Source organism: Bos javanicus, chromosome 21 (assembly GCF_032452875.1).
Source record: "Bos javanicus breed banteng chromosome 21, ARS-OSU_banteng_1.0, whole genome shotgun sequence".
NCBI lineage: Eukaryota > Metazoa > Chordata > Mammalia > Artiodactyla > Bovidae > Bos > Bos javanicus.
Genome location: NC_083888.1, coordinates 21,047,896 through 21,070,472, shown reverse-complemented (window position 1 = coordinate 21,070,472; position 22,577 = coordinate 21,047,896). Strand labels below are relative to the sequence as shown.

The 22,577-nt window shown below is 52.4% G+C and overlaps 2 protein-coding genes across 2 annotated transcripts in view; one reads left to right on the top strand and one right to left on the bottom strand.

Moving 5' to 3' along the window:
- Positions 1-2: 2 nt before the first annotated feature.
- IDH2 (isocitrate dehydrogenase (NADP(+)) 2) lies at positions 3-16,335 on the top strand. Its single transcript, XM_061394453.1, has 11 exons — positions 3-231; positions 8,572-8,663; positions 10,053-10,218; positions 10,711-10,871; positions 10,963-11,106; positions 11,959-12,095; positions 12,277-12,428; positions 14,755-14,867; positions 15,040-15,137; positions 15,212-15,304; positions 15,928-16,335. The coding sequence occupies exons 1-11, from the start codon at positions 117-119 to the stop codon at positions 16,013-16,015; spliced, it is 1,359 nt and encodes a 452-aa protein (XP_061250437.1). The 5' UTR covers positions 3-116; the 3' UTR covers positions 16,016-16,335.
- Positions 16,336-18,107: 1,772 nt separating this feature from the next.
- Positions 18,108-22,577, bottom strand: part of ZNF710 (zinc finger protein 710) — a 74,071-nt gene continuing 69,601 nt past the window's right edge. The window contains exon 5 of the mRNA XM_061394446.1: positions 18,108-20,932. Coding sequence (XP_061250430.1) covers positions 20,763-20,932 — 170 coding nt within the window. The 3' untranslated portion in view covers positions 18,108-20,762. The remainder of the gene's footprint in view (positions 20,933-22,577) is intronic.

The following is a 22,577-nucleotide window of genomic DNA, read 5'->3' as shown; positions in this document are numbered from 1 at the left end:
GCCCGCGCTTCGCAGGCCTTCGCAGCCCGCCGCCAGGCAGCAGCCGGCGCTCGGATCTCGCCTACCCGGGTTCCTTCGTTCGCTCATCCGCCAGTCCGACCGCCCACCCGCTCGGGATGGCTGGTTACCTGCGAGTCGTACGCTCGCTCTGCAGAGCCTCTGGCTCCGGGTCGGCCTGGGCGCCAGCAGCCTTGACAGCCCCCAACTTGCAAGAGCAGCCGCGGCGCCACTGTGAGTGCCACGAGGAGGGTCCGGGCGGGGTGCGCGCCCGGCACCGCGACGTGGCGGCCTTCCGGGCGGGGACCAGCGAGCGCGACCCGGGACGCCCGCGGGCCGGGGACGGCGGGGTAGAGCACACAAAGAGCCGGCGCACGGGGGCTTGCTCCCTTGCCCCACCTTCCAGGCTGTGCCAGTCGCAGGGGTGGGGACTTGAAGAAAGGTGGCAACTGGTAGCCCGGGGCGATCTCGGCCCTTGCAGCCCTGTGCCCCCAGATTTTCCCGCAGGGGGTTCTGGGGGTATCCCGGGCTCAGAGGGTATCCTGCCCGCCCTGCGCTCCTGGAGGGAGACAAAGCAACCGAGTGCGTGCCGGAGCGCCCGGCCCGTTCCCCAGCGAGAGGGAGGGTCTCGGCGCGGTCCCCGATCAGACAAAGGAGGGGAGGGAGGAGGCAGCCACTTCCCCTTCCTTCTCACCCTGGGCGCTAGGTAACCCCTGCTCGCTGTCAGGCACTCGTCGGCTATTTTTGGAGCCTTTTAGGCTACAGCTGGAGGAGCGTCCTTTTTATTTTCGCTTTGTTTGGACGCCCCCGTTCTCCTTGTCGACGCACTTGAAGCTCCATCCTGGGGCCTGTCCTTGGCTTGACCGGCCTCTTCTCGCCAGCCGGCTCCCGCGCCACTCCTGGGCCCTGCCCAGCTCACCCGACCAGGAGACCTGGCAACCGAACCAAAATGTCACTTTTCCAAATCGTGCGTCATAACTTCTGTGGTACCCTTAGTCCACTGCTTCGGAGAGACGGCAGTAGTCTTTTTTTTTTTTTTTGGCCTTGCCAGGTCTTCGTTTCGGCATATGGGATCTAGTTCCCTTATTCGGGATCGAACTGGGGCCCCCTGTATTTGGAGCACGGAGTCGTAGCCACTGGACCACCAAGGAAGTCCCGAAACGACAGTAGTCTTGATAAGTAGGGCGTCCAGGGACGGGGGAGCCTGGTGGGCGGCCGTCTGTGGGGTCTCACAGAGTCGGACAACACTGAAGTGACTTAGCAGCAGCAGCAGCAGCCTGAACTTCCATTACCAAGGCAGGCTTGCCCCTCTGACATTGGTCTGCCCCCTGGCTGTCCATCGCAGGCTGCAAAAGGCAGGGAACAATGTGGGTCCCTTGGCCCTGGCTACTGCCTGTTGCCATGGAAACCCCTCTCCTGCCTGGCCCGCAGCCCCTTGGAGTGAGGACAAGGGGGTGGGGCCCAGGCAACTTGGTCTTACTGCTGGAGTAGGTAATCTTTAACCTAGTGTGGGAGCAGCTGACCAGAACCCAGAAAGGCCCCGGCCCTCTCCTTTCAAGGAGAAAGGGGCATTTCTGTTTTTGTATACTCATGGAATTTGTCTTTAAGGAGCCAGCCCTGCAACTCAAGGTTCCATGGGTCCCCAGACCCCAGACAAAGTTTCCCATATGGCACCACCTTCAGCAAAATATGGCAGGAGTTAGATACATTCGCCACTTCTCCCTTTTATTTTTTCTTCTGCACATATGGTAAAAAACAAAATTAAATTAAAAAAAAAAAAACCACATAAACAAGAAAACAGAGCCCCTTTGGGGGCCTGAATTTTGGTAACATGTAAAAAGAGCAGCCAGTGGCAGGTCCTTTCAGAAGCCCCTAAGAGGGGTTTAGTTATTAATGAGGAGAAAGCCTGGTGTTTGAGTTGGACATGCATGCGACCGTACAGTTGTGACCTCTGCTAGCTTGTTACTTGGCAACACTGCTGGAGACAGAATACTTGGCATTCCCCTTGATGACAAGAAAAGAATATGCTTTGGCTAAAATACTCTTGTGTTTTTGCTGCCGGGTAATTCCCACACGTGTCTCTTTCTAGTTTTGCAACTCACAGGCCTCCTGCTGGTGGTGGTTTTGATAAGTTCGCCTGGGGAAGTGAGGGTGGGCTCTTCTCAACCGCTCAGCGGGAACTTTATCTGGCCTTCCTTCGCTCCGCTCCTAGCCTTGGAACTTCTTAATTTCCTCACCCCCCTGTTCCTCAACTTTTCAGATCTCCATGACCTGCTTCAGATCTTGGTGACTTGTTTACCCTTTTAGATTTCAGAGGAAATTATTTAACAATTGTTCGAAGTTGTGCAGACCTATCAGTAGTGTTCTTACGTGTTCTCCACTGAGCCTTGTTTCAGCTGCATCAGATAAGACCATAGCTACCCCATCAGACGTGGCGCTGCTGCTGCTGCTGCTAAGTCGCTTCAGTCGTGTCCAACTCTTAGCGACCCCATGGACTGCGCCCGCCAGGTTCCTCCATCCATGGGATTTTCCAGGCAAGAGTACTGGAGTGGGGTGCCATTGCCTTCTCCGCAGATGTGGCGCTAGGGGTAAAGAAACCGTCTGCCAATGCAGGAGACATAAGAGATGCAGGTTGAGTCCCGAGTTGGGAAGCTCCCCTGGAGAAGGGCATGGCAGCCCACTCCAGTATTCTTCCCTGGAGAATCCCATGGACAGAAGAGCCTGACATTCATAAGGTTGCAAAGAGTTGGACACACTGAAGCGACTTAGCATGCACGTACCCCATCCGGGGTGTTTTGGGTGGTCATGTTTCGGCCCTGTAGGTTTTAAAGAAAAACTTCTGGAAGGGCCTGGGGCCTGTCCCCCAGATCCTTTATGGAAAGCTGAGGCCTCTTTTACTGATTCCAGGATGGGGTGTTGGAAATTGCTCTCTGATTACAGGAAGTCAGCCTTGTGACTTGCTCTGGAGTTTACACTTCTGTAAACCCATGTTTAAAATGCCAACAGATGGCAAATATTAACGCGATAAATTGTGAGCTACTCCAGCCCGTTACCTGGCCACCCAAGTACATTCGTGATGGTCTGGTGCCATTTCGTGGTGAGAACTCACCGGCCTCTGTGTGGTAAGGCATCCCGGGATGGGGGAGGGGATGGAGTAACTTTCTGACCAAAGAGTAGGTTATGACAGGGCAGCCCTGACCAGACTGAACTGACCGTAGCTTGACATTCATTCATGGACTTCAGCAAATATTGTGCTTCTACTATGTGCCAGGCACTGTGCCAGGGACACTCTGGGGACAGAGCTGGGCATAAGGGACAAAGACTTATGGAGCTTAAATCCTAATGTGAGGAAGGACAGTAGACAAGGTCGAAGTTGGCTAGTGTGATGTACGTGACAAGAGCCAAGGAGAACAAATAAGGCAGAAAGATGCGGGCGAAGGTCTGGGTAGGGCTGCCAGGTAAGACCCCAGTGAATGAAGGATAGTAAGTCTCCTATACGACCTAGTTCTGTTCCTAAGACCCATTTGTTCGTAAGTCCAACAAAGTTAGCTTAGGTACCCAGCTAACACAATGGGCTATTTAGTACTGTACTGTGATAGGTTTATAATACTTTTCACATGAATGGTCCATAAAAAAATAAAGAAAACATTTTTAATTGTACAGAACAGTGCCTTGAAAAGTACAGGAGTACAGTACAACACTGGCACACAGGTGCTGGCATCGAGTGAACAGGCACGAAGAGTTACTGAGTGGAGGTGGGAGACGGTAGAGCGGAAGGGTCGTCAGCAACATGAGACGGAGGGCAAGAGACGGAGGGCAAGCTGCGGTGTCGCTCATGCCGGATGCTGGTGGCACGGGTTCCGGTTCCTTGCTGGAACCAGATGCATGTTCGAATCTTTGAAAGTCTGCATCTTGAAAGTTCATACGTAGGGGACTTACTGTACTGAGGGAATAAGGGAATGAAAACAGGCCGTTTAGTGTTCAGGGGAAGAGGGAATGCTGATGCCAAGGCCATGATGCAGGAGGGTACCTTTGCTTGTTGGAGAAGCAGAAAGTCAGGCTGGCTCAGAGCGTGCGATGGGAGATGAGATCAGGCTGTGGGGGTTGGGGGGGCTTGTAGGCCACTTTGGAGGATTTTGGCCTTTTCTGAGTGAAAGAGGAGGCTTTTCAGGGCTTTGAGAGGAGTGTAACTTGATTTACATTTTAACAGGACCGTTGCTAGCATCAGGGACCTGGTAGGAGGGTTGCTTGGACCTTGGTGGCAGTTGGATTCTGGGCTTATTTTGTAGGAAGAGCCTGTAGAATGTTTGTGATGGTTTGGACGTAGATGCAAGAGAAAGGCAGGCGTGAAGGAGGACACCAAAGAAAATGCTAGAGCCTCTTCTGGAATTGCTGCCCAGCCTTCTTGAACCCTCAGGAATTGGGGGCTTCCCCCCACATTCTACTAGGTCTCTCTGCTGACAGGAGCGTGGGTGGGAATGTGGTGCAACCAGTCACATAGACAGAGGCGGGTGAGGGGTGCCTGTCACGGGAGGGCCCTTTAGCTCAGAAGCTAGATCTCTTTACTTGAGCAGCAAGTAGATCCTGAAACCCGGGCTGGGTTTTGAAATCCTTACTCCATGTTCCCTGGCTGGGAGTTGGCCTAACGGACCTCTTGGGACTGGTGTAATTCCATCCTACACTCGGCCCAAGAGGATAGTATTTGTGCAGTGGGTCATCTGAAGATTTCATGGTGACTGTTACTTGGATTTCAGGTCACCTGTCACCACCTGTCTCCCAGAGAGAGGCAGATGGTGGGGTTGTCTCCACCATAGTGGCTAAACAATAGGCAAGCTTTCAAACTCAGATGCCTTGGGGTGCTCTGGAGGGCACATGGCAGGGCTCGGACAGAGGGAGAGGCTGACCTCTATCAGCCTGTCCTTCATCCTTGCTGTGGGCGAGCAGGGGCTCAGTGGGATGAAGTGACTCCTTCTTTAAGAAGGACTGGATTTTTATGTATAATCTTTTTTTTTTTTTTAAACTGGTTTAAACTGGTTTAAAAAGCATTTTTTAATTTCTTATTTTTTTACGGTGGTAAAACTGCACAAGAAGAACTTCCACCTTAACCATTTTCATGTGTGCAGTTCAGCGGAGTAAAATACACTCACCTCGTTGTTCAGCAGTCTCCACAGCTTTTTCATCTTGCAAAACTGGAGCTCAGTACCCATTAAACAACTCTGCTTCCTTTCCTCCCCGCCCCCGCCCCTGGTAACCACCATTCTACTTTCTGTTTCTGTAATTCTGACCACTCTAGGTACCTCATGTAAGTAGAATCGGACAATATTTGTGTTTTGTGTGACTGTCTTGCTTCACTTAGCAGGATGTCCTCAAGTGTTTTCCACGTTTAGCACGTGTCAGCATTCCTTCCTTTTTAAGGCTGAATAGGCTTTCGTTGTCTATATATAGCACATTTTAAAAAATATTCAGATTAAAATGTATTGTTCTTCTGAGTCAGGTATAGGAATTGTGAAAAGCTTGGGTGATATAGTTATTAAATCCTTACATACTTAATACTATTTCTAATTTATTATGAGTTACTTCCCAAAAATGTTAGTCACAGCTGAATTGAAAAAGTATTTGAGTACTACATAAAGTTTCCATGCTATGCTAAGTCACTTCAGTCGTGTCCGACTCTGTGTGACCCCGTGGATTGCAGCCTAACAGGCTCCTCTGTCCATGGGATTTTCCAGGCAAGAGTACTGGAGTGGGGTGCCATTGTCTTCTCCGAAAGTTTCCATAGGAGCAGGCATATAAGGCTTTGTCATATACTTATGGAGAATTGTTGTAGGTGTTACAGTTTATGAGGTCCCCAGTTTGACTTAATGGGTTGAATAAGTCTCTGCTACTAGCTGCATTGTAATTTCCAAAAGTAATAATGCATGTAATTAGAAATAAAATAAGAAAAACTTTTTTTTTAAACTTTTTATTTTGTATTGGGATATAGCCGATTGATGGTGTTGTTTAGATTCCACATATAAGGGATGTCATACGATGTTTTTCTTTCTCTGTCTGACTTGCTTCACTCAGTATGACACTGTCTAGGTACATCCATGTTGCTGCAAATTATTTCATTCTTTTTAATGGCTGAGTAATATTCCATTGTATATATGTACCACATCTTCTTTATCCATTCCAATAGAGAAGCTTTTTAAATTAAAGATCTTCTTCTCAAAAACAAATAAGTTTTTGGGAAAGGTGGTGATGTTGTTTATATAAGTATACCACATTGTAAGTCTGATCCAAAGGGAATTTACCATTGTGGAATTTGAAACAAAAGAACAAGTGGCAAAGGCTATTGAGGTAGGGCCAGATCCATCCCCGAAACTTGGAAGCGCTTCCTTTTTTAGTTTGAAAGCAAGTACATCCATGTTTAAGTTGTGTGGGGCCCAGTTTTGGAAAAAACTCAGAATCATGAACATAGTTTAACTTTTTGGCGAAAAGTTTTTTCTTAAACATCCTGGATTAGTTTCCAAAAGGTTCTTTTCTCATCTTGAATGTTCATATCACACTTTATTTCTCCATTCATCTGTTGATGGACACTTGGGTTGCTTCCACCTCTTGGCTATTGTGAATAATTCTGTTGTAAACATGGTTACACAGATAACTTTTTGAGACCCGGCTTTTAGTTATTTAATCAATTTTTTGAGGAACCGTCATACTGGTTCCCATAGTGGCCCCACCATTTTCTATTCTCACTAGCAATGTACAGGGGTTCCAATTTCCATCCTCATCAACACTTGTTACTTTATGGCTTTTGTTTTTGTTTTGATAGTAGCTGTCTTAAGGGGTGTGAGGTGGTGTCTCATTGTGGTTTTGGTTTGCATTTCCCTAATGATTAGTGATGTTGAACATATTTGTATGAGCTTATTGACGGTTTTTTGAGAAATAGCTATTCAAGTCCTTTGCCCCTTTATTAATCAGGTTTGTTGTTGTTGTTGAAAGGGCCTGTTTTTTTAAGCCTTGGTCACCAAACAGCATTTAAAAAAAAAAAGGAAAAAAAAAAAAAAACCCACTACAAAATGACCCACCCCACAAACAAAATGAGCCACAAACAAACAAGAAGACCCACCCCACAAACAAAATAAGCCTCTGCTGCTGTGGCTCACACCTCCGATCCCTGTTCCCAGCTCCTTTGGGCAGTTGCTTTGAGGAAGGCTGACACTTGACTTTGATAATAATGCCTCTTGCTCTCTCTGTTATCAATGGTGATAGTGATAGGGTTAGTCACTCAGTCGTGTCCGACTCTTTGTGACCCCATGGACTGTAGCCCGCCAGGCTCCTCTGTTCATGGGATTCTCCAGGCAAGAATACTGGAGTGGGTTGCCTTTCCCTTCTCCAGGGGATCTTCCCAACTCAGGGATTGAACCTGGGTCTCCTGTATGACGGGTGGATTCTTTACCATCTGAGTCGGTTTTCCTCCCCCCCCCTCATTCTTTAAGGGTAGGCACTGCTGTGTTGAGGTGTTTCAGGAAAGGCCATTTACCCTCGACACCTGGCTGTAAATAAGCGGGCCCTGTGGTCTCTGAGGGTTTGACATTTGCATACACAGCTGGGAGGGCTGCCTGCTGTGGTCTTGACATTGAACTCCCCCACTGAGGTGTGGTGTCCACAGGCTGCTGTGCCTGAAGCTCAGAGCTTGAGTGGAGCCCAAGCTGAGGCTGAAACCTTTAGGACTGGCCCCAAATGGACCTCTCCTTAGGGATTTGGATTATGGTAGCCTTAGTACATTTAAAGGTCTTCCCCTGGTAGCTCAGCGGTGAAGGTTCCACCTGCCAAGAAAGAGACGGGGGTTCGATCCCTGGGTCAGGAAGATCCTCTGGAGAAGGAAATGGCAACCTGTTCCAGTATTCTAGCCTGGAGAATTCCATGCATGGACAAAGGAGCCTGGCAGGCAACAGTCCATGGGGTCCCAAAGTGTTGGACATGACTGGGCAACTTAACAGCAAGTACATTAAAAGAAATTGATGGCTCTCATCACATTAACTCATAGAAGATGCATCTGAAAATTAAGCGAGCTAGCTCTACAACAGCCCAACAGGTCCAACAGGTTTCTGCAGGGCCACTCCTGCTTTAGACCAGACTTGCTGAAGGTCCAAAGTCCCCACTGCACCTTGGGAGGAGCTGGAGCAGTGCCAGCCGTGTTCCATCTTGTTCCCTGGGGGAAGAAATATTTGGAGCCTGTGTTTGCTTTCTGCTTCTCTCCGTCTGGCCCACAGGGGCATCCAGAGGCTATGCTTGAGCCAAGGCCCTGGGATCTATCCTGACCCTGACACAAGCCATGCTCCCTGGGTCTCATTTTTCTTCCTTTTTAGATTAAAAAAAAAAAAATCTGTTTGCACATCTTTGGAGAGTGAGTCATCCGGCTGCACATAATTCACTTGCTGCTTCTGCAGGAGGGGGAGCGAATGCTGGGCAGTGGGACCTGGCTGACACGCCTCCCTGCGTGGTGAAGGGTGGGTCTGGCCAGGAGGAGAAGGGCTCTCCCACCGACCTCTTCTCACGGCTGTGATATGCTGTGCGTGTGTCTGGTTCTAGATGCCGACAAGAGGATCAAGGTGGCGAAGCCAGTGGTGGAGATGGACGGCGATGAGATGACCCGTATTATCTGGCAGTTCATCAAAGAGAAGGTAGTTCCCTCCCAAAGTGGGCGGCCTTGCACATGGCCGGCTGGGCTCAGTGATCAGTCCCAGCTCCTGTCTCCTGAGCCCTGCTTCAGGTCCCCGGGATTCACCCATCACCCTGGTGGGCAGGAGCAACCCTATTTGTCTCCTTCCACCCACCCTTCTGTCATGTCCAGACCACTCATGGGCCTTGTTATTTTATTTATTTTTAAAATATTTATTTATTTGGCTGCATTGGGTCTTAGTTGTGGCTCTCAGGCTCAGTTCCACAGCATGTGGGATCTTATTTCCCAGACCGGGGATTGAACCCACATCCTCTGAATTGGAAGGCAGGTTCTCAACCACTGGATCACCGGGGGAGTCCCTGCTCTTATTATTTTTTAAAATACTTCTTTTTTTGGCTGTGTCAGGTCTTCACTGTATCATGGGGGAATTTTTTGTTTCGGCCTATGGACTTTAGCCGTGATGCAGTCTCAATAGTCATGGTGCGTGGACTTAGATCAGGCACGGGACTGTCCTCAGCCATCTTTGTCTTGTACCAAGGTTAAAGCATTTTAAAGAATGTGATTAAACATAATCGCATATCATGTCTTTTTTTTGGCTAAATTAAGCTTTTGTTTTACTCTTCAGATTAATTAACACATATATACAGATACAGGAAATATAAGAAACACACTGGAGGAATTCAATCTGTGTTGCAGATTGCATATTTATCTCCTTTCAGAGAGCTGGCACAGGTTGACTTATCCTTTAGGAGTTTCTTTTTTGTTTTTAATTTATTTTTTATTGAAGTACAGTTGAGTATGTTGTCTTGATCCACTGCGTTCCGATGCACTCCCTTGAGGGAGTGAAAGATGAGCAGGGATCATGAACCTTTCCTTAGCGGTCTGGGGATGTCATCGTGAGTCGTGGCGTGGTGTCTGTTGGGGACAGTGATGTGTTTGAGCCACCACTGCAGGTGGTTCCCAGGGTGGCTGCTTGACTGCTCCAGAGTCTCTGTGGGCTGGGTCTGCCCAGGGGAATACACGGTCCATGTGAAGACCCCCGCCTTGTGTGTCTGTCCCCAAGAACAAGGTTGAGAATTGCCGCTTCTGAATGGGGAAGGAGAGGGAACCCGCTGTTCGGAGAACTCTAGATGTGTTTGGAGTGGGGTTTGGCTGAGTTGATGGGCCACCACGGGGGATCGGTGGTGTTTTATGTGGTCCACGCTGGGGAAGAGCCCTCCAAGGGGCTTCAGCCTGATCTGCCAGCCTCTCTCCAGAGCCCCAGCTTCCTGCCAGCTTTGGCCAGCCCTCCAGAAGTCTTTCTTCTTCCCCTTCCACACGGGGTGAACCCAGGTGCCCCTGAATCCCAGTCAATCTGGGCTGATGCCTGGCCCTGGCTGTCTGTTTCTAGCTCATCCTGCCCCACGTGGACGTCCAGCTCAAGTATTTCGACCTGGGGCTCCCGAACCGTGACCAGACCAATGATCAGGTCACCATCGACTCTGCGTTGGCCACCCAGAAGTACAGTGTGGCTGTGAAGTGTGCCACCATCACCCCCGACGAGGCCCGTGTGGAAGGTGCGAGGGGGTGGGGGTGGGGCAGCTGGGACGGTGGGGGTGGGGACAAGGAGTTGGAGGGTCGCTGTCTTAGGCTGAGCCTGGCGGGTGGGGCTGGAAGCACAGCGTCTGGACTGAGGCTGTGTGTTGCCAGGTTCGTCAGGCTGGGTTCCGCCCAGCGTGAAGCGGCAGTGATACGGCTGACAGAGCGCTCACCGTGTGCCAGCTACTGTTCTGGGCACTTTACACACAACATGCATTTAAGTCTCACAACAAGCCAAAAGGCCAGGGGTTTTATCAACGGTTTCGTTTTATGAGCTCTTGCCTGAGGTGACACAGCTGGATCTTGAAGCTAAGAAATCTGATTCAGGAGCGCCCATGGCCACTCTCGACTCTGCTGCTTCCCCAGGGTGGTTTTTAGGAGCCCCCTTCTAGCTACATTCCCGCTTAGGGTTCAAATCCTGGTCGGAAGGTTTGGGCTGCAGTGGGGCCACTTCCTCTTTGTCCTCATAGAGTTCAAGCTGAAGAAGATGTGGAAGAGCCCCAATGGAACCATCCGGAACATCCTCGGGGGAACGGTCTTCCGGGAGCCCATCATCTGTAAGAACATCCCGCGTCTCGTCCCTGGCTGGACCAAGCCCATCACCATTGGCAGGCATGCCCACGGCGACCAGGTTGGCCCCGGTGGGAGTGGGGCTCCGAGGGCCTGGGACAACCTGCCCCCAGCTGGAGCCCTGGGCCTGAGCCATCTTCTCGTCTCTGCAGTACAAAGCCACAGACTTTGTGGTTGACCGGGCTGGCACATTCAAGGTGGTCTTCACCCCGAAGGATGGCAGCGGCCCTAAGGAATGGGAGGTGTACAACTTTCCTGCTGGTGGCGTGGGCATGGGCATGTATAACACGGATGAGGTGAGCAGCGGCGCCTGGGCTCCCTCCCCCACCCATGTCTCTGTCTCCGGCCACATCGGGTTGGTGGTTCTGACTCTTCCTGTGTCGGTGGCCTGAAGGTCTGAGGCCTGAGAGCAAATGCATCTTTAAGTGTATTCAGGGGGCCCTATGGTACGCCTAGCATCCTGTGCTCATTCTCGGGTGCGTCTTGGGGCATATTGGTTGTCAGCTCTTGGTTTACAGCAAACTGGGTAAGTGCTTCTTTCCCTCCCTACCCCCATTTCTTGGCTTTCCTTTCCTCTGTGGTTGGCCTCATTCTTAGGCCGTGAAGAAATGGCCAACACTGGCTCCGGGCTTATCCCTGCCAACCTGGCTATCCTGGCAGAAAAGAGCCTTTTTGGCTCCTGGTTCCAGCAAAAGTAGATGGCTTGGGTCACATGGCCATCTCCCAGCCAATCGTGAAGGCCCAGGGGAGGAAGGGCTCTGACTGGATAAACCCGGGACACAGGAAAGACAAGTAGGTGGGCTGAGGGCATGGCCCCACCCTAGCCATATGGTTTTGGAAATGGGGAAGGTGATAGCTTTTCCAAGTAAAGCTGGGCGTCTGCTTTCTCCCAGAAATTGGGAGTAGGGTGCTGGGCCAGCAGCAACAGCAGATGCTCACTCCAGGAAAATAAAAAGTGAAAGTGTTCGTCGCTCAGTCGTGTCTAACTCTCCATGTCTGTAGCCCGCCAGGCTCCTCTGTCCACGGAATCCTCACTCCAGAGGGCTGGGTGAACCCTGACTGCCTGGGTCGAGTGCGGGGAGGGGACTGCTGTTCCCAGGGCTGGGCCTGCCTGGGGGACCACTCCAGGGACCTCTCTCTCCCTGCAGTCCATCTCAGGTTTTGCACACAGCTGCTTCCAGTATGCCATCCAGAAGAAGTGGCCACTCTACATGAGCACCAAGAACACCATCCTGAAAGCTTACGACGGGCGCTTCAAGGACATCTTCCAGGCCATCTTTGAGAAGTAATGGCTTCTCCCTTTACTGTTTCCCAGGGAGTCCATGACCCTCCTTCCTGGTCCGCTCAGTCTTACCCACCCGGGGAAGCTGTCCTAGTGTGTCTGTCTTGGCCCTGAGACTCAGGGAGGGATTCCCCAACCTGTCAGCCTCCTGCCCTTTCCTCACCACAAGCCCTTTTGCTCCCAGGCACTACAAGACTGAGTTCGACAAACATAAGATCTGGTACGAGCACCGGCTCATTGATGACATGGTGGCTCAGGTCCTCAAGTCCTCAGGCGGCTTTGTGTGGGCCTGCAAGAACTACGATGGAGACGTGCAGTCGGACATCCTGGCCCAGGGTACGTGCCCCGCGGGGATGGGGTGGACCGTCGTTTTTCCCTTGCTGGGAGAGAGGGTGGGCCGGGAGTCGGTGCGCTGGTTTGCACACCCTTTTGGGAGGAAACTGCTCCAGTGGAGCAGCTGGACTGGGGCTTGCCTGCTCATCACAGGGTCTGCTGTAGACACATGGACCAGGCGCTCTCTGGTGTCTGAGTGAGGAAGGGTCATCTGTTATGTTTGGACTGGGTTATTGCTAAGGCTGCTGTTCCAGAGGAAGTAGTCCACAGCAATTTAGGTCCTAAAGGCCAGGCTTGTTAGCCCTGAGGTTGTTCCCATCCGTGAAAGGGCCTATCCATGCAGGAGATGTTCCTGTCCATGCAGGAGACTCAAGAGACACGGGTTCAGTCCCTGGGTTGGGAAGATCCCCTGGAGGAGGGCATGGCAGCCCACTCCAGTATTCTTGCCTGGAGAATCCCATCGAGAGAGGAGGCTGGTGGGCTACAGTCCATGGGGTCACAAGGAGTCAGACATGGCTGAAGTGACTTAGCACAGCACAGCGCATGGAAGGGCCAGGTGACTCTGCTTGGCTCCAGATTTGGACGAGGTTTGGCTGTAGTAGAAAAATGGGAGTAAGTATTCGGTTGACTGAAAAGTTTGTTCAGGTTTTTCTGTAACATCTTTGGCCAAGTTTTTAGCCAACCCAGTACAAGCAGATGGTCTTTAAATTGCAAAGAATTTGTTCTGCACAGTAAATCTTGTGGATATAGGAGAATATTGGGGGATGATGGCAAACCCCCCAGCCCTACAGCATCCTAAAAGACAAGCTGAGTTGCAGCAGAAAGCCATTAGGGAGGAACAGAAAGAAATATTCAGTTGTAATGGGAACGAGGGGCTTCCCAGCTGATTCAGTGGTAAAGAATCTGCCTGCCAATGCAGGAGACGAGGGTTCGATCCCTGGTCCAAGAAGATCCTCTGGAGAAGGAAATGGCAACTCACTTCAGTATTCTTGCCTGAGGATCCCATGGACAGAGGAACCTAGGCTCCAGTTCATGGGGTCGCAGACAGTCGGATACAATTGAGCAGGCACAGATACAGTCATATTGGGACTGAGAGCAAGAAAGATAATGGGAAGAGGCAACATGCATGCATAGGGAGTGGAAGAGAAACCAGGCTTTGTGAGAGAGGGAGGCGAGGTCTAGCTCCCATGAGGAAAAAGTAAAACCCATGTCAGGCTACAGTGAAAAGGCAGAGGGTCTCTGTACTTCATAAAAACCTTCGACTTTATTTTGAAAAGTTCAGTGTGACCCTCTCACTAGAACAATTCCTATCTAGGATGGAAGGATGACAAGCCCTAGCACACAAGAGAAAGGCATGAAGTGTATAAGGACTAGTGAGTATGAAGGTCCCACATGAAAATGGAGAAGGGATCCCCCTTTCTCTGCCCCAACAGCAAAAATTCTTAGGCAAATAATTTCCCTCTAGAAGTTGCCCACTTTTTCTTTCTTGGGCATTTATAGTTCTTATTATGGTGCTGTGGGGTGCTTTTGAAGCCCAGGAGACCTTGACCATAGTAAACATTGACATCTGGATTTGAAAAAATTTGGAAGTAGATCACAAAGCTCTTTTTAAATTTTTAAATATTTATTGTTTTTTTGACTGTGCCAGGTCTTTGTTGTGGCATACAGGATCTTTGATCTTTGTTGCCGCCCTTTGGGATCTTTAGTTTCGTCATGTGGGATCTAGGTCCCTGACCGGGGATCGAACCTATGCCCCCTGCTTTGGGAGTGATGAGTTCTATCCATTGGACCACCAGGGATGTCCCAAATCGTAAAACTTTCAAGTGGCCTAAAAGAGCAGAGAGCTTCCTGGGTAGCTCAAACAGTAAAGAATCTGCCTGCATTTTGGAAGACCTGGGTTTGATCCCTGGGTTGGCAAGATCCCCTGGAGGAGGGCATGGCAACCCATTCCAGTATTCTTGCCTGAAGAATTCCATGGACAGAGGAGCCTGGCGGGCTACAGTGTGTGGGGTTGCGAAGAGTCGGACACGACTGAGCAACTAACACACATACTCAAAAGAGCAGATAAAGTGATGACTGTAAAATAGCTGGCCACAGGCTTTATTCTTCCTGCTTGAATGAGCCTCTTGGTCACCTGCCAGGGTAGGTGGGTAGAACTTTGGAGGGGCCATAGATTCTGGGGCACGTGGAGGTAGAGGATGTGGGTGTATGCCAGCAGGTGAATGAGAACCACCTCTGAGTGCCACCTGCCCTGTGCTGGGCCCTGGAGACCCAACACAAGTGCCTGAGGAGAGGTGCTGGCACTGAGGGGGGTCTTCCTGCTCTCCAGGCTTTGGCTCCCTTGGTCTGATGACGTCCGTGCTGGTCTGCCCGGATGGGAAGACCATTGAGGCTGAGGCTGCTCATGGCACAGTCACCCGCCACTATCGGGAGCACCAGAAGGTGAGTGCCAGGGCGGTGGCTGTGTGCCCTTCTATCCCTGGAGCCCAAGCCCACTGGCCCTGAGGGCTGGGTGCATGGGCCTGGTCCTGTCAGTCTAGAGGGGGCATCTGTGTCCAAGGGGCCTTTTCATTGGCTGCTTGGCTCTTCATCCCCCTGCGACCTCTTCCTCCAGGGCCGGCCGACCAGCACCAACCCCATCGCCAGCATCTTTGCCTGGACGCGTGGCCTAGAACACCGGGGCAAGTTGGATGGGAACCAGGACCTCATCAGGTGAGTTGGTTCTGGGCAGGTTCTGGGCTCCAGCTCCATACAGCTGGGGTCTCACTCTGCCCCGTGCCCTGCAGGTTCGCCCAGACCCTGGAGAAGGTGTGCGTCGAGACGGTGGAGAGCGGAGCCATGACCAAGGACCTGGCGGGCTGCATCCACGGCCTCAGCAAGTGAGTGGTCTGGGGTCAAGGCAGGGCTGGGCTTCCGGGGGCTCAGGGTCAGGTGGATCGTAGCCCAGGGTCCCTTGTAGAGGCTTCTTCCTAAGTCAGCTTGGCTGCCAGGGGACAGGACAGGTCCATGGCCCTGAGTGATGGTGGCTGGGGCTAGCCTCCCCACACCAGGCTCAGTGAATGGGTCCCTGTCCCTAGGCCGGCTGCTCAGAGCCTTCCATCCCCTGCCACAACCACCTCCTGGCTTCTCTCAGAAGAGCTTTACTGAGCTGCCTGTTGTAATCTGGAAAAGCAAAGCCAAGCCTCGCTGGGTTCCTGTTGAGTTTGATGTGGCCCCCTCCCCCGCTTTTTTTTGCCCACTCCATGCTGTATGTAGGATCTTAGCTCCCCGACCAGGGATTGAACCTGCACCCCCTGCAGTGGAAGTGCAGATTCTTAACCACTGCACCACCAGGGAAGTCCCGCTGTGGCCTCTTGACAGTGCGCTCCAGGTAGCCTCTGGCCTGTAGCCCTCCGCACAACGGCACAAGAAGCCTACTGTCTGGACGCTGCCCTGGATGCGGCGGCAGCGGCGGGGCGGCGTCTGCCAGAACCACTCTCACATGCACGTGCTCTCTCGACAGTGTGAAGCTGAACGAACACTTCCTGAACACCTCGGACTTCCTGGACACCATCAAGAGCAACCTGGACAGAGCTCTGGGCCAGCAGTAGCGGGCCAGGGTTGCTGCCAGCTGCCGAGCTGGCCGGGCCGGAGGCGAGCGGGCAGCCAGGGGTCCCCCTGCCCCCCCAACCGACACGCCCCGCGGCGGAGGGTGAGCCTCTTAGCCCCTGTTAGGAGGCCTTTCTAGGGGACGTTTTTTTTTTTTATAAGCAAGAAGTTTTTAAAAGTATCTGTGTGTTTCCCCTCATGGTGACGTGAGGCAGAAACAGTGTGTTTTACCTCAGCCGGTGGTATCTTTTGCATACTGTAATTTATATTGCCCTCGGGACACATGGTGCCATATTTAGCTACTAAAAAGTTCTTCACAAAACAGGTCTGCTGTGTTTGTCCCTGAGGGGAAGGAGGCAGCCAGGGCTGAAGAGGCAGACGCCTTCAAAGGGCTGGTGGATTCCAGCAGGGGCAGATTGGGATGCCCAGGCTGCCGCAGGCCTCTGCGGTCCAGGGGCCGGGTGCGGGGGTGGGGGTGACCGGGCAGCAGGTCTTCGTGGGGCGTTCACTGGGATTTCCCAGCACGTTCTGGTTTCTATATCCTCTTCTCCTTTTTGAGAGTAATCACTTCCCACTTGATTCTGGTTATACTTTTTTGTGTTTTGTTGTTGCTGTTATTGTTGGTTTTAACCAACAATATTTTTTGTCATTGTTGGTTTTAACCTTCTAAACGTCTCCAGACCTCTTGATTTGCCTGTTTCTCAGTCCTCAAAACAGGTCCCACAGAGTCACCGCCTCAGTTCTCTTGCCCACGGTTGCTTAGAGCTTGAGCCTGGGAGTGTGCGTGGGGCTCCTGTGTGGTTGGTCCGGGCCACTGAATCCCAGACTCGGGCTCCTCTTCACTATTCTTTGGCAAAACTAGAACACTAAGATTATAGAGTTGTTTATACATGCTAGTGGTAAAGAACCTGCCTGCCAACGCAGGAGATGTAAGAGATGCGGTTCGATCCCTGGGTCAGGAAGATCCCCTGAAGGAGGGCATGGCCACCCACTTCAGTATTCTCGCCTGGAAAATCCCACGGACAGAGGAGCCTTGCGAGTTACAGTTCATAGGGTCACAGAGTCGGACTGAAGCGACTTGGCAAGCAAGCAAGCAATACAGCTAAACAGATCCAATTTAAAGGGCTGTGCTTTATGCAGGGATTATATTCTACTTTTGGTGTTAAATGTCCTGGGCAAGAGTTGTGACTTTTTTTTTTTTTTTGGCCATCCTGTGTGGCTTATGAGTCTTGGTTCTGTGACCAGGATGGTACCCAGAACCTTTACTGTTAAAGTGCAGTCTTAAAAAAAAAAAAAAAAAGTGCAGTCTTGTGCTCAGTCGTGTCCAACTCTTTGTGACTCCATGGACTATAGCCCGCCAGGTTCCTCTGTCCATGGGATTTCCCAGGAAAGAATATTGGGAGTGGGTTGCCATTTCCTCCTCCTGACCCAGGGATCAAACCCGTGTCTCCTGCATTGGCAGGCAGATTCTTTACTACCACACCACCTGGGAAGCCCATACCTGGTCTCAGGTCTTGACTTGAAAAAAATAAACACTTGGCAACCCGAAGTCCATTTCCCAAATTCGGGCGGGCTCTTGTAGGCTCCTGAAACCAGATACCTGGAAGCTTTGAGATGGGCTCCTAGGCGCCCATCTCCATGGAGGTGTTTTAAGCCCATTCTTTCCCAGTCATCACTGGAATCCCAGGGCTGGAGGAGGAAAGGCTGGCATGCTGGCTGTGCCCGGACCAGCTCCTGGGGGAAGCTCAAGGTTTCCAGGCCTTCTTCCCCATCAGTGAACAGCCAAGGGCTGGCAGCTCCCCAGGAGACACAGCCTCTGAAGCCCAGTCTGGCACCAGGAGCTGGCTTCTGTCCTGGAGGCCTGTTGGTGGGAAAGCAGCTTTTCTCTACAAGTGGTAGGAATTCTGGGGTCTTGGCCGGCACCCCTTTCTCATGGGCTCAGAGCCCTGCAGGTGGCCATTCTAGTGGGAAGGACGGTCAGGTGCTCCTCTGGGCCCCCTGGAGAATGAAGTACTCATAGGGGGTTCCTTCCCGGGAAGGGGTGAGAACAGTTCCACCCAGAACCATGGAAAGAAGCACTCGCAGTCACCTCACTAAAGAATATTCATTTATTTATAATTATTGCTAAGTAAACTTCTCTTTGAAACAGGAACATAAAAACACAGTAGGGCTTTGCACGAGTGGAATTTCTAAAACAGTTGGTTCGTATACATGTCAAAATAAGTTAGAATGGAGTTCGTCCAGGAGTTTCCAAGTCACATGAGAGGCCTCAAGAGCCTCTTCTGAACAGGTTGGGGCAGGGCGGGGCAGGGTGAGGACTGGAGCCTTGCTGAGACCGCCGCCCTCGCCCCCCAGCTCAGATTGTGAGTTGTGCTGCTGCTTCCTTCTCTCAGCCTTGCCCAGGTCCAAGGCACGGGGCAGGGGTGGGGGTGGGGGGTTGTTCAAGTATGGAACCTCTCAGAGGGCTGGTGCTGATGGCGGGGCTGGGGGAAGACAGGAGAGCACCAGCCTGGGGGCTGGACCTTGTCCTGTGGGCTTCCAAGACCAAGGCCACCGGGTGGCCGGAAAGAGGAGGAGGAGGAGATATGGGTTTTTGTTTTTGGTACCTGGGGTGGGGGGAGAAGACGTGGTGGAAAGAGGTAGTTTGCAGGGGACAACGCTTCTGCTCAGCAGGAGAAAATGTCATCTACAGTGACGGGGTCACTGCCACCTGAGGGTCGTCATGGCGGGCACCTGGGAGGCTGGGGGCCTCGGGGTCTAAAGAGCCACACTTGGGGTGAGTGAGGACCCCCAGTCCTCCCATTTGCTGCTCAGCATGAACTCTAGTGAAGAAGGAAGGGGCACCTGGCTGCCTGATCCTGAGGCTTCTGTGTCCTCCCCTCCCCCCATCCTGATCTCAGCCACCCTGAGGCCTGGCTTGTGTGTGTGTGTGTGTGTGTGTGTTAGTCACTCAGTTGTGTCCAACTCTTTGCCACCCCATGGACTGTGGCCCGCCGGGCTCCTCTGTGCATGGGGATTCTCCAGGCAAGGATACTGGAGTGGGTTGCCACTGGTCCTTCAGGAAGGACACAGCTCTGGGGGCACCTCCTCCCAGCTGCTCCCTGGGGCCCGTGGCCTCACCTCCTGTGCCTTTGCGGATGGCCCTGCCTGCCCCCACTCCCACCCCATCTCACAGTCCTCAGGGTGCGAGTGGGTGGGAGTCTGGGTGCCCTGGCATTCCTCAGTGTGCTCTTTCACCGTCCCGGGGGCCCTGCAGTCTTTTTCAGCTCCGAGGCAGGAGCTGGGGACAGAGAGGCTGAGAGCGGGCAGGCATGGGAGCTCTGGCCGCTGCTCTGAACGGCATGGAGCGAGTCACTGGCGGGAGGGGCCGGGCAGGGGTGGAGGGCCTGCCAGGCTCTGCCCCTTCCTGCCTCTCGCCCTCGCCTCCTGAGGCTTCCTGCCCACAGCTGCACGCGCCCTCCAGGGCCAGACCAGCAAGTACCCCCTCCATCCCCACCCCGAGTCCCTGGGCTGCTCTTGGTTGGTTGGGGAGCCACAAAGCATGCACAGCACACAAGAAAGCTTCCGCGGGGAAAAAGAAAATGATGTCCATCAGAAAAGAGAATAGGTGACGCAGATTTGGAAAGAAAAAAAAATAAATTACCTTCAAAATACCCCCCTTTGCTCAAAAAAAAAAAGGGTTTTTTTGTTTTTTTCCTCTATGGTCTTCCTTTTTAAAATATGTTGCTCTTCCTAGGACTCTGGTGACTCTTGGCTGTCCCCATCCTCAAAATGCATACTTATTAGACCTTAAATAAGAAAAAGTCCAGTCCCCCCTCCCCCCCACAAGCCATCCTTGGCCTCCTTGAGGACAGCCCCTCTTGGTCCCCAGTGACCCCCTCCCTGTTCCCCTCACTTGGGGGGCCGCCACCTTTGTTAGCAAGTGCCTCATGCACTGCATGTCCTGGCTTTGTCAGGGGACCCTGGCGTGCTGCCCTGGATAACATTTTGTTGGAATCCACTTTTGGGACACCCATTTCCAACCAAACAGGGCTGTGAGATGGGGGCTTTCTGGGGGCTGGCTGGAGAGGATGGTAGCCAGGGTTGGGGCTGCACCCTGCTTTCCTATGGGCCGCATGCATGCCTGGCTGGCAGAGAGTGTGGAGGGCACCAGGAGGTAGAAGGCAGAGGGCCCTGCCTGGCTGTCTGTGGACTGGGTGGGGAACGGGACTCGGCCTGGGCTTTTCCCAGTCTATGGGCTGATGGGAGTGGGTGACGGTGGGGAGCAGGGCTGACCAACCAGCACAAGAGCTCCACCATCCCTAGAGACAGGAGATGGTCCAGAGGAGAAACACACCATGGCTCAAGAGATCTCTTCTCCAGTGACAGGGCCCCTGAGGAGCCATGAGGGCAGCCCCCCAACACTGGTTGCCCCCGCTCTGCTGGGCCTGAAGAGACAGAACCACTGCCCTAGTGGCCTGTCCCCAAACAGCCCCCATCCGCATTTTTCCCGCAGCAGCAGGCCCAGGAGATGGGGACCTGGGCTTCCCGGGTCATCCTTCCTTCCCCACCATGCTTGGGGCCTGTGCTGGGTTCACAGCTGAGGCCAGTAGTACAGTCTCCATTTGGTCTCCAAGTCCCTAGTGGTGCAAATGACCAAGTGGGAGGGCAGGGCTCAGGACAGTGGGGCAGCAGCTCGTTCCTCAGCTGCAGGGAGGCAGCCGGCACGCCCCACGCCCTCCTCGCCCGTTCGGGGCGGCCGGGCCTGTGCTATAGCACGTTGTAGTAGGCCATCTCTTTCATGGCCTGTTCGGAGAGGACGCTGGCCTCGGCGCTGCCATCCACACCCGCGTAGGCGTAGGCGTTCTCCTCGAAGTCCTCCATTTCCTGCTGGCTGTCGAGCTCAGAGGGGTCTGTGCCCGTCAGCTCCATCATGGGGTCTGCAAGAGAGGGCACAGTCAAGCTTAGCTGCTGCCTGTGAGAATGGCCAGTCACTCCCACACAGGAAGCAGAACTAAAGGAGTGGTTCCTAGTCACAGCTTCCAGAAGACTCAGTGGTTTCCTCTACCGCCCTGCTCTGGGGGGACCTGACTGACTCCCGTGGCTTTTCAAATGTGTGCCGAGTGAGTTCAGGCCTGGATTTGAACTCTGGGGGGGGTCTCTTGCACCTCCTGAGTCATGAAAGTGAAAGTCGCCGTTTTCTCCGACTCTGCCACCCCATGGACTAGCCCGCCAGGCTTCTCTGTCCATGGAATTCTCCAGGCAAGAATACTGGAGTGGGTAGCCGTTCCCTTCTCCAGGGGATCTTCCCAACTGAGGGATCGAACCCACGTCTTCTGCTTTGCAGGTGGATTCTTTGCCATCTGAGCCACCAGGGAAGACCCCTAAGTCACTAAGCCCTTATTTATTCTTTGCAACATGACTAATTAATCCCCTTTCCCATATGAAAGATTCCTGTGCTGTATCATGTTGGCCACACCACTTATTTGGCACCTACTGTATGCCAGGCACGTGACATGTATCATCTCCTGAATGCTCACAGCGACCCCATTTAGGAGAGCAAAAGCAAGTTCAGAGAGGTTTATCAACTTGCTCAGGGGCACCCAGCAAGTGCTATTGTTTTGATCTACTTGTGACTGTCTCAAAGGGCTGTTTCCTCTGGTGCCAACTGTATCCTCTGGCCCTGCTCTCCAAGGCCAAACACTCAAGGTAGGTAAACAAAGATGATGAGATAAAAACTCTTTTAAAAGGCCTCCAGTCATTTTATCAAATTGAAATCTTTTATAAAGCTCTTACTGTTGGAACAAAGCCAGATAGAAAAAGCCAGATAGAAAACTCCACAGAGGTGGAGGCCTGGGTGGGGCTGCCTTCTGATGAGTTTTGGAGGGAGGGAGGCCCAGAGGACACAGGGAGGCTTGCTGGCAGGGATTGTGGCTGAGTCCCAGTGTGCATTGTGCCCCATCTATCTAGGAGATGCGATGTATTTGGGAGGAAACAGAACCCAGCCCAGGGGTAGCCTTGATGAGTCTAAGGCATGGTTTTTCAACCTTGGCATCATTAACACCTTGGGCCATGAGTCTTTGTTTTGGGGGACTGGCCTGTGCATTGTAGGATGTTTCACAGCATCTGTGGCCTCTGCCAGCTAGATAGCAATAACATCACCCAAGCTGTGATACCCAACTGTCTCTTGTGTATTAGTTGCTCAGTCGTGTCTGACTCTGCGACCCCAGGGACTGCAGCCCGTCAGGCTCCTCTCTCCATAGGATTCTCCAGGCAAGAATACTGGAGTAAGTTGCCATTTCCTCCTCTAGGCAATCTTCCTGACCCAGGGATCAAACCGGAGTCTCCTGCATTGCAGGTAGATTCTTACCGTCTGAGCCACCAGGGAATCCCCAAATGTCTCTTAGACATGGTCAAATAAATGTCCCCCATTGAGAACCACTGATTGAATGGCAATCCCACTCCTTGCCAATGAGTGGCTCAGGATGAGGAATGGGACCCAATTCTGGCCAATGAATCATGAGGAAAGGCCTACTAGTGAGTTCTGAGAATGTTCTCATTGGTTTCATAGAGCAAAGGACAGCA

What these genes read in the sequence shown, in the direction of transcription:
- IDH2 (XM_061394453.1), top strand. Translation starts at nt 117, where the DNA reads ATGGCTGGTTACCTGCGAGTCGTACGCTCGCTCTGCAGAGCCTCTGGC. An exon ending in AGAGCAGCCGCGGCGCCACT is followed by an intron (nt 232 to 8,571) that starts GTGAGTGCCACG and finishes GTCTGGTTCTAG; the next exon opens with ATGCCGACAAGAGGATCAAG. An exon ending in CGACGAGGCCCGTGTGGAAG is followed by an intron (nt 10,219 to 10,710) that starts GTGCGAGGGGGT and finishes TTGTCCTCATAG; the next exon opens with AGTTCAAGCTGAAGAAGATG.